This window comes from Triticum urartu, chromosome 7 (assembly GCF_003073215.2).
Source record: "Triticum urartu cultivar G1812 chromosome 7, Tu2.1, whole genome shotgun sequence".
Taxonomy (NCBI): Eukaryota; Viridiplantae; Streptophyta; class Magnoliopsida; order Poales; family Poaceae; genus Triticum; species Triticum urartu.
This window is the reverse complement of record NC_053028.1, coordinates 451,510,675-451,522,201: the sequence shown is the minus strand read 5'-3', so window position 1 is coordinate 451,522,201 and position 11,527 is coordinate 451,510,675. Positions and strand designations below refer to the sequence as shown.

Genomic DNA, 11,527 nt, shown 5'->3' with positions numbered 1-11,527 from the left:
AACCATGCACATGCCAAAGTTAGGAATGTCGTTGAGCGATCCTTTGAAGTGTTGAAGATGAAATTTAGGATTTTATTGAACATGCCAAAATTTCCAGAGGACAAGCAAAGTAGAATTATTGTTGCCTGTATGGCTCTTCATAATTTTATTCGAGAGAGCAGAATTGCGGATAGGGAATTTGATGCTTGTGATGCAGATGAAAATTATAACCCAATGCCTAGTTCTTCTGCATTCGTATGGACAGAAGACGAACCTCTTGTTGAAGATATCAACATGAATGCCTTCCGTGATGAGTTAGCTCATGCTTTGTTTTATGGAGTGTAATATTTTTTGAAGCTTTGATTGACGACTTGTATGTTTAAGTTATGTTTAAGTGAGACATCTCATTTGTATGAACAATTTTTTTTATCAAGTTTTGCATGCTTGATTTGTAAACATGGTTCGTTTATGTCAATTGTGAGCGGGAGGAGGCCACACAAGAGCCGGCCACATCAAATCCGGCAGAAAATAGGGTCTAAAGTAGCCAAATGATTGAGAAGAAGCATTTATTGTCAATCTAACCTTGCTATCCAAACATCATTTTGGTTAGAGTTAGTTCAAGGTTAGTTTAGAGTTAGAATCTAACTCTAGCCTCTAACTTAGTTAGAGTATCAAACAGGCCCATAGTAAGCGCCCTTGTCTCTTGGATTCTCTGACTGAAGCCTTGTTCCCGTGAAGCGTGACGAATGCATGCACGCGAGCTACTACTCCTACTGGGCTTTATAGCCACTGCTGCTGCACAACTTTCCGCTGCACGCAACGCACGCTAGCCCGTGTCAGTCAGTTTTGACCACTTGACCTTGACCTCCCATTTCCGTTCTTGTCTTCTCTCTCTCTCTCTCACGCGCTTGGTCACGTGACCTACAGTTTCATGCTACACAGCACTCCTTGCAATCAGTCAGTCACAGCCCAAGCCCATTTCCTGCTCCGCGCTTGGAAGCAGGACACAGGGAAACGGAGTTATAAAGAAGGTGACAAGCGACGGGTTCCCAGGACATGAGAAGAAGTGCGTCTGCCTCGAGCTCCGGGAGCTGTTGACACAAGCAACATCACCGCGATTAGTTTTTCATAATGGCATTGCCGCAGTTTTGCCACTCCAAGTCCCGGGTAAGGTACGGAGTATGCTGCTATAGTACTATAGTCAAGTGCAAAAAGCAAGTTGGAGACATGCTTGCGAATTGGGGGGCATCATTAGGCGGCGTACTCAGGCCCATCCCACATGAATGATCCATGTTGTGGTGTGGCCGCATCGCAAGCCTGCCACTAACAGTGATCATGCCTTCTCGGCTCTACCCTGCATGTAATTATCTGATGCACTCATGGCAAGAGAGATGGGTCCATGCCGAGCCGGCCGTAGGCTAAGCAAAGCATTCACGCTGAGAAGAAAGAAAGAAAGAAAGAAAGAAAGGAGACTGTAACCGCCAACCGATGGGCCGTGGAACGGGGAAGCCGGAGACCAGGCAGCCGCGTGCTTTTGCTTTGCTCCGAGAAAAGTGACCGGCCGCCGATGCCCTAGCTAGCTACGTACCCCAAAGACTGGCCGGCCATCCGCCGTATCCTGCGAGAAGCATCACGATGTACTACGCACGGTCGCTTTTGATGCGCAATGGCCGGTGGCTATGTGCCTCAGCTTTCCATGGCGAGACTCCGGTCAATCCCAAAAGAAAAGGAAACAAAAAAAAGGAGACTGTTGATCATGTCGTCGCGGCACGCAGACCAGCTGAATTAAGAATCAGGGAACAAAAACAACAGAAAGGCCGGTGTTTTACTCCGGAAAACTGCCGGCTGATTTTGCTCCCAAGAAACGAACCACCTTATCTCCGAATTTGCTCATAAAGGAGTGAAAATCAATTTTTGAATTCTCTTTAATTAAGCAAGATTGGTGAAAATAATGCACCGAACTCAGAGCCTGAAGGCAGAGGGGCAAGCAAGCTATACTACTCCCTATATATAGTCAAAGCTTGATCACTGGAGGAGTACTGCTTAATTTCGTTTGGCTTTTCTTTCTGAACTCCTGCTTGCCTTGTCTCCGGCCCCAACCTCCCCATTTCTCGCAGCAAATCGATGATACGTATTCCCTTCGGTCTTTTTTATTTTGCATATTAGATTTTTTCGAAGTCTATCTCATCCAACTTTGACTAAGTTTATATAAAAAATTATAGACATTCACATAACAACACCAATATCATTAGATTCATCTTGGAATATATTTTCATATTATATTTATTAGATATTATAGATGCTAATAATTTTTAATATAAATTTAGTCAAACTTAGCAAAGTTTGATTTTCGGCAAATCTAATGTGCAGAATAAAAAGGACCGGAGGGATTAGTACTACAACCGCAAACTAACTTAACCGCCACATCTTATCTATATATAGGACCGGTCTCTCATCTGGTCGCACCAAGCAAGCAGCACAGCAGTAGCCCCACAAGCTCTAGCTGCCCTGTCCCTGCACCGAGCTGAGAGAGCAATGGACCCGAGCAGAGGCGGCCTGGTCGCCACTGTGGCGGTGCTCCACCTGCTGCTGTTCGCTCCGGGCATGGCAGCGGCGTTCAACTACGCAGACGCGCTCGCCAAGTCCATCATCTTCTTCGAGGGCCAGCGCTCCGGCAAGCTGCCCCCCGGCAACCGCATGCCGTGGCGCGCCGACTCTGGCCTCACCGACGGCGCGCAGTACAATGTACGCCTTTTCTCGCTCGGTTCTTCGTGTGTGTGAGTCACCGGGTCCGGGTCCGGCATTGACCTCGCCGTGTGTGTTTTCAGGTGGATCTGGTCGGCGGGTACTACGACGCGGGCGACAACCTCAAGTTCGGGCTGCCGATGGCCTTCTCCACGACGATGCTGGCCTGGAGCGTCGCCGACTTCGGCAAGTTCATGGGCGCCGAGCTGCCCCACGCCAGGGCCGCCGTGCGCTGGGGCGCCGACTACCTCCTCAAGGCCGCCACCGCCACCCCCGGCGCGCTCTACGTCCAGGTCGGCGAGCCGGGGCGCGACCACGCGTGCTGGGAGCGCCCCGAGGACATGGACACGCCCCGGAGCGTCTACCGCGTCGACGCCAACAAACCGGGCTCCGACGTCGCCGGCGAAACGGCCGCGGCGCTGGCGGCGTCCTCGATCGCGTTCCGCCGCTCCGACCCGGCCTACGCCTCCCGCCTACTCCACGCCGCCATGGAGGTGTTCGACTTCGCCGACCGGCACCGCGGCTCCTACAGCGACTCCCTCAGCTCCGAGGTCTGCCCGTTCTACTGCTCCTACTCGGGCTACCACGACGAGCTCCTGTGGGCGGCGTCGTGGCTGCACCGCGCGTCCAACAACGCGTCGTACATGACGTACGTGGAGGCGTACGGCATGCAGCTGGGCGCCGGCGACGACGACTACTCCTTCAGCTGGGACGACAAGAGGGTCGGCACCAAGGTGCTGCTCTCCAGGGGGTTCCTGCGGCGCAAGCTGCAGGGGCTGCAGCTCTACAAGGCTCACTCCGACAGCTACATCTGCTCGCTCGTCCCCGGGACGAGCGGCTTCCAGGCCGGCCAGTACACGCCGGGAGGGCTCATCTACAAGGAGGGCGAGAGCAACATGCAGTACGTGACGACGGCGACGTTCCTGCTGCTCGCCTACTCCAAGTACCTCAAGTCCAGCGGCGCCACCGTGTGCTGCGGCGGCGGCGTCGTGTCGCCGGCCGACCTGGTGGCGCTGGCGAAGCGGCAGGTGGACTACATCCTGGGGAAGAACCCGGCGGGGAGGTCGTACATGGTCGGGTTCGGGGCGCGGTACCCGGAGCGCGCGCACCACCGGGGCGCGTCCATGCCGTCGGTGCGCGCGCACCCGGGCCGAATCGGCTGCGACGCCGGGTTCCAGTACCTCCACGCCGGCGGGGCGAACCCGAACGTGCTCGTCGGCGCCGTGGTGGGCGGGCCGGACTCGAGGGACGGCTTCGACGACGATCGCGGCAACTACGCGCAGTCCGAGCCCGCCACCTACATCAATGCGCCGCTCGTCGGTGCCCTCGCGTTCTTTGCCGGAACCACCAGGAAGTAGCTAGGGGGTGTGCGTTCCCGTGTAGTGTGTCACGTGTGACGTGTGTGTGGATCAGATTGGCATGTGACAGAGTGGGAGCGCCATGGCAGACAGCAGAAGCTGTGTGAGCTGAGCTCCCCCGTCGCCTGCGCCCGTATTGTATTGGGCTCGCTGGTAACCGTATCGTGTCGAGTCGTATGCGGCCTTTCTTGCTAAATATCTGAACTGCAAGGTGCCAATTATCAAAGTATACTAGTCCTTCCTTCGTTCCAAAATAATATTTTTCTCCTAGGTCAAGTTTATTTAAGTTTGATTAAGTTTATAAAAAAACATGTTATCAAAAGAAGTATATAAATATTAGTATAACATATACTACACGGGAAACAAACATGAGATTTATACAATACCAAATACACATACTACTATGTACTACTCCTATGTGCTAAGACCTAGAATACCAAATACGCGTACTACTGGTTAGTCTCATGAGATTTTTTATAAAATATACTCTCATAGCATGTGTATTTGGTATTACACATACGAGTAATAATTTATAAAATTGGTCAAACTTAAACAAGTCTGACTTACAATAAGCTTATTTTTTCTAGAATGGAAAAATTATTTCGTAGGACCTTGCAGATACAAACTCCTTTCAAGAGTTCGGGAGGACACGCTCAGGCTGGATGTTATTTCCCCTTTCTTTTTTAAGTTGTCGCTATACTGTCTGTTTGTTGTTCAATAAAAAATGGCTTCATGGCTATATTCTTCACCAAATTCGTTTCGTCAATGTCCTATCACCATGATAACTTGAGAATATAACCCAAAAACGGCATATACACTTCACTAAGGGTAATGTGACACCCTAATTAATAAAAGGAAATATATCTTATCTTAATTTAGATATAGTTCTTAGCACCAAACCAATATTTACTTGTATTTTTCTCTCCCACAAACACATAATGAAAGCTTTTCTAATACTACCTCCGTCCTGGTATATAGGACATGCATGTGCTTCTAGACCAATGATTTTTTTAATAAAAGACCCTTTATTACTTAAAAGATTTAAGCATTACACCGAGCTCTGCGTAATTGGGATGCACACAGCCATAACTAAGTCCAAGTTTAAAAAAAAGTCAAAAAAGGCGGAATACAAGTAATCATGTGAAGAATGTATAACGCCTAAGATGTAGGAGGGCCAATCCGAAGATCAGGTTGCCATCCATGTGTGGTAAAAGTATCCTTCGCCGTGGCCTCCAAGCGTGTACACACTTTTGTAAATGAAACGTGTACATCTGTATATAACCTGCAGAAGAGAACTTTTATCATTAAAAAATTTATCATTTCTAGAGCGACCAAATCACAGGAAGCGCTCTCATTCTAAGAAGAAATCTAAACTTGCTATTGATCCCATGTAACTAGTTGTCAAAAATATTAGCAACACACTATATGAAGGATACAAGCCACAAGCTATTTGGATGACTGACCATATATATAGAACGAGCCAATTTGCATTGGAAGAACGAGTGTTTTATGGTCTCATCATGGTGACAAAAAACACATTACACGCTTCCATGCTAATTCCTTTTACTAAGGTTATCTTTGATAAAAATGACTCCTCGACGAAGATATCAGGTAAAGATTTTATTCTTGAGTGGTATCTTCATTTTCTAAATCATTTTATTATTATCAGTTCACACATCTAGTTGGATCAACACTCTATACATGAACTCCAGCGAGAAATTACCACTCGCGTGTAGATTCCAACGAAATACATCGGTCCCTTGCGAAAATTGTACCGTGGACATGTTGGGAAACATAGTAATTTCAAAAAAATCATACGCACACGCAAAATCATGGTGATGCATAGCAACGAGAGGGAAGAGTGTGTCCACGTACCCTCGTAGACCGAAAGCGGAAGCGTTAGCACAACGTGGTTGATGTAGTTGTACGTCTTCACGATCCGACCGATCAAGTACCGAACGCACGGCACCTCCGAGTTCTGCACACGTTCAACTCGATGACGTCCCTCGAACTCCGATCCAGCCGAGCTTTGAGGGAGAGTTCCGTCAGCACGACGGCGTGGTGACGGTGTTGATGTTCTACCGTCGCAGGGCTTCGCCTAAGCATCGCTACGATATTATCGAGGTCGACTATGGTGGAGAGGGGCACCGCACACGGCTAAAAGATCCAAGAGATCAATTGTTGTGTCTATGGGCCCCTCTCCTCCGTATATAAAGGAGGGGAGGAGAGGGCTGGACAGGGGGAGGAGGCACGCCCAAGGGGGGAGTCCTACTCCCACCGGGAGTAGGACTCCTCCTTTTCCTATTTGGAGAGAGAGAGGGAAGGAAGAGGAAGGAGGGAGAAAGGAAAGGGGGGGGCCTCCCAATTCGGATTGGGCTTGGGGGGGCACGCCCCCTCCCTTTCTTCTTTCCCCTTCTTTCCACCAAAACCCATTAAGGTCCATATACCTCTCGGGGTGTTCTGATAACCTCCCAGTGCTCCGATATTATCCCGATATCACCCAGAACCATTCCGGTATCCAAATATAGTCATCCAATATATCGATCTTTACGTCTCGAACATTTCGAGACTCCTCGTCATGTCCATGATCACATCCGGGACTCCGAACTACCTTCGGTACATCAAAAACCATAAACTCATAATATAACCGTCATCGAACTTTAAGCGTGCGGACCCTGCGGGTTCGAGAACTATGTAGACATGACCGAGACACGTCTCCGGTCAATAACCAATAGCGGAACCTGGATGCTCATATTGGCTCCTACATATTCTACGAAGATCTTTATCGGTCAAACCGCATAACAACATACGTTGTTCCTTTTGTCATCGGTATGTTACTTGCCCGAGATTCGATCGTCGGTATCTCAATACCTAGTTCAATCTCGTTACCGGCAAGTCTCTTTACTCGTTCCGTAACACATCATCCCGCAACTAACTCATTAGTTGCAATTCTTGCAAGGCTTAATTGATGTGTATTACCAAGTGGGCCCAGAGATACCTCTCTGACAATCGGAGTGACAAATCCTAATCTCTAAATATGCCAACCCAACAAGTACCTTCGGAGACACCTGTAGAGCACCTTTATAATTACCCAGTTACGTTGTGACGTTTGGTAGCACACAAAGTGTTCCTCCGGTAAACGGGGGTTGCATAATCTCATAGTCATAGGGACATGTATAAGTCATGAAGAAAGCAATAGCAACAAACTAAACGATCAAGTGCTAAGCTAATGGAATGGATCAAGTCAATCACATCATTCTCCTAATGATGTGATCCCGTTAATCAAATGACAACTCTTTGTCTATGGCTAGGAAACATAACCATCTTTGATCAACGAGCTAGTCAAGTAGAGGCATACTAGTGACACTCTGTTTGTCTATCTATTCACACATGTATCATGTTTCCGGTTAATACAATTCTAGCATGAATAATAAACATTTATCATGATATAAGGAAATAAATAATAACTTTATTATTGCTCTAGGGCATATTTCCTTCAGTCTCCCACTTGCACTAGAGTCAATAATCTAGATTACACAGTAATGATTCTAACACCCATGGAGCCTTGGCGCTGATCATGTTTTGCTCGTGGAAGAGGCTTACTCAACGGGTCTGCAACATTCAGATCCGTATGTATCTTGCAAATCTCTATGTCTCCCACCTGGACTTGATCCCGGATGGAATTGAAGCGTCTCTTGATGTGCTTGGTTCTCTTGTGAAATCTGGATTCCTTTGCTAAAGCAATTGCACCAGTATTGTCACAAAAGATTTTCATTGGACCTGATGCACTAGGTATGACACCTACATCGGATATGAGCTCCTTCATCCAAACTCCTTCATTTGCTGCTTCCGAAGCAGCTATGTACTCCGCTTCACATGTAGATCCAGCTACGACGTTTGTTTAGAACTACACCAACTGACAGCTCCACTGTTTAATAAAAACACGTATCCAGTTTGCGATTTAGAATCGTCCGGATCAGTGTCAAAGCTTGCATCGACGTAACCATTTACGACGAGCGCTTTGTCACCTCCATAAACGAGAAATATATCCTTCTTCCTTTTCAGGTATTTCAGGATGTTCTTGACCGTTGTCCAGTGATCCACTCCTGAATTACTTTGGTACCTCCCTGCTAAACTAATAGCAAGGCACACATCAGGTCTGGTACACAGCATTGCATACATGATAGAGCCTATGGCTGAAGCATAGGGAACATCTTTCATTTTCTCTCTATCTTATGCAATGGTCGGGCATTGAGTCTTACTCAACTTCACACCTTGTAACACAGGCAAGAACCCTTTCTTTGCTTGATCCATTTTGAACTTCTTTAAAACTTTGTCAACGTATGTGCTTTGTGAAAGTCCAATTAAGCGTCTCGATCTATCTCTATAGATCTTGATGCCCAATATATAAGCAGCTTCACCGAGGTCTTTCATTGAAAAACTCTTATTCAAATATCCTTTTATGCTATTCAGAAATTCTATATCATTTCCAATCAACAATATGTCATCCACATATAATATCAGAAATGCTACAGAGCTCCCACTCACTTTCTTGTAAATGCAGACTTCTCCAAAAGTCTGTATAAAACCATATGCTTTGATCACACTATCAAAACGTTTATTCCAACTTCGAGAGGCTTGCACCAGTCCATAAATGGATCGCTGGAGCTTGCACACTTTGTTAGCTCCCTTTGGATCGACAAAACCTTCCGGTTGCATCATATACAACTCTTCTTCCGGAAATCCATTCAGGAATGCAGTTTTGACATCCATTTGCCAAATTTCATAATCATAAAATGTGGCAATTGGTAACATGATTCGGACAGACTTAAGCATCGCTACGGGTGAGAAGGTCTCATCGTAGTCAATCTCTTGAACTTGTCGAAAACCTTTTGCAACAAGTCGAGCTTTATAGACAGTAACATTACCATCAGCGTCAGTCTTCTTCTTGAAGATCCATTTATTCTCGATGGCTTGCTGATCATCAGGCAAGTCAACCAAAGTCCACACTTTGTTCTCATACATGGATCCCATCTCAGATTTCATGGCTTCAAGCCATTTTGCGGAATCTGGGCTCACCATCGCTTCTTCATAGTTCGTAGGTTCATCATGGTCTAGCAACATAACCTCCAAAACAGGATTACCGTACCACTCTAGTGCGGTTCTTACTCTGGTTGACCTACGAGGTTCACTAACAACTTGATCTGAAGTTTCATGATCATCATCATTAACTTCCTCACTAATTGGTGTAGACGTCACAGGAACCGGTTTCTGTGATGAACTATTTTCCAATAAGGGAGCAGGTATTATTACCTCATCAAGTTCTACTTTCCTCCCACTCACTTGTTTCGAGAGAAACTCCTTCTCTAGAAAGGATCCATTCTTAGCAACGAATGCCTTGCCCTCGGATCTGTGATAGAAGGTGTACCCAACAGTTTCCTTTGGGTATCCTATGAATACACATTTCTCCGATTTGGGTTCGAGATTATCAGGTTGAAGCTTTTTCACATAAGCATCGCAGCTCCAAACTTTAAGAAACGACAACTTTGGTTTCTTGCCAAACCATAGTTCATAAGGTGTCGTCTCAACGGCTTTTGATGGTGCCCTATTTAACGTGAATGCGGCCGTCTCTAAAGCATAACCCCAAAATGATAGCGGTAAATCATTAAGAGACATCATAGACCGCACCATATCTAGTAAAGTACGATTATGACGTTCGGACACACCATTACGATGTGGTGTTCCAGGTGGCGTGAGTTGCGAAACTATTCCGCATTGTTTCAAATGTAGACCAAACTTGTAACTCAAATATTCTCCTCCACGATCAGATCGTAGAAACTTTATTTTCTTGTTACGATGATTTTCAACTTCACTCTGAAATTCTTTGAAATTTTCAAATGTTTCAGACTTATGTTTCATTAAGTAGATATACCCATATCTGCTTAAATCATCTATGAAGGTGAGAAAATAACGATACCCGCCGCGAGCCTCAACATTCATTGGACCACATACATCAGTATGTATGATCTCCAACAAATCAGCTGCTCGCTCTATAGTTCCAGAGAACGACATTTTAGTCATCCTGCCCATGAGGCATGGTTCGCAAGTACCAAGTGATTCATAATCAAGTGATCCCAAAAGTCCATCAGTATGGAGTTTCTTCATGCGCTTTATACCAATATGACCCAAACGGCAGTGCCACAAATAAGTTGCACTATCATTATCAACTCTGCATCTTTTGGCTTCAACATTATGAATATGTGTATCACTACTATCGAGATTCATCAAAATAGACCATTCTTTAAGGGTGCATGACCATAAAAGATATTACTCATATAAATAGAACAACCATTATTCTCAGATTTAAATGAATAACCGTCTCGCATTAAACAAGATCCAGATATAATGTTCATGCTCAATGCTGGCACCAATTGACAATTATTTAGGTCTATAATTAATCCTGAAGGTAGATGTAGAGGTAGAGTACCGACGGCGATCACATCGACTTTGGAACCATTTCCCACACGCATCGTCACCTCGTCCTTAGCCAGTGTTCGCTTAATCCGTAGTGCCTGTTTCGAGTTGCAAATATTAGCAACAGAACCAGTATCAAATACCCAGGTGCTACTGCGAGCTCTAGTAAGGTACACATCAATAACATGTATATCACATATACCTTTGTTCACCTTGTCATCCTTCTTATCCGCCAAATACTTGGGGCAGTTCCACTTCCAGTGACCAGTCTGTTTGCAGTAGAAGCACTCAGTCTCAGGCTTAGGTCCAGACTTGGGTTTCTTCTCCTGAGCAGCAACTTGTTTGCTGTTCTTCTTGAAGTTCCCCTTCTTCTTCCCTTTGCCCTTTTTCTTGAAACTGGCGGTCTTATTGACCATCAACACTTGATGCTCCTTTTTTATTTCTACCTCCGCAGCCTTTAGCATTGCGAAGAGCTCGGGAATTGTCTTATTCATCCCTTGCATATTATAGTTCATCACAAAGATTTTGTAGCTTGGTGGCAGTGATTGAAGAACTTTGTCAATGACACTATCAACAGGAAGATTAACTCCCAGTTGAGTCAAGTGATTATGATACCCAGACATTTTGAGTATATGCTCACTGACAGAACTATTCTCCTCCGTCTTGTAGCTATAGAACTTATTGGAGACTTCATATCTCTCAATCCGGGCATTTGCTTGAAATATTAACTTCAACTCCTGAAACATCACATATGCTCCATGACGTTCAAAACGTCGTTGAAGTCCCGGTTCTAAGCCGTAAAGCATGGCACACTGAACTATCGAGTAGTCATCAGCTTTGCTCTGCCAGGTGTTCATAACATCTGGTGTTGCTCCTGCATCAGGTTTGGCACTTAGCGATGCTTCCAGGACGTAATTCTTCTATGCAGCAATGAGGATAATCCTCAAGTTACGGACCCAATCCGTGTAATT

At 45.9% G+C, this 11,527-nt stretch overlaps 1 protein-coding gene across 1 annotated transcript; it reads left to right on the top strand.

Moving 5' to 3' along the window:
* Positions 1 to 2,438: 2,438 nt before the first annotated feature.
* On the top strand, positions 2,439 to 4,259 carry LOC125520521 (endoglucanase 19-like). The gene is made up of 2 exons (XM_048685475.1): positions 2,439 to 2,724; positions 2,808 to 4,259. The coding sequence occupies exons 1-2, from the start codon at positions 2,515 to 2,517 to the stop codon at positions 4,080 to 4,082; spliced, it is 1,485 nt and encodes a 494-aa protein (XP_048541432.1). The 5' UTR covers positions 2,439 to 2,514; the 3' UTR covers positions 4,083 to 4,259.
* The last annotated feature ends 7,268 nt before the right edge of the window (positions 4,260 to 11,527 follow it).

Coding starts and splice junctions, on each gene's coding strand:
- LOC125520521 (XM_048685475.1), top strand. CDS start 2,515: ATGGACCCGAGCAGAGGCGGCCTGGTCGCCACTGTGGCGGTGCTCCAC. Junction 2,725..2,807: donor CCGACGGCGCGCAGTACAAT/GTACGCCTTTTC, acceptor GTGTGTTTTCAG/GTGGATCTGGTCGGCGGGTA.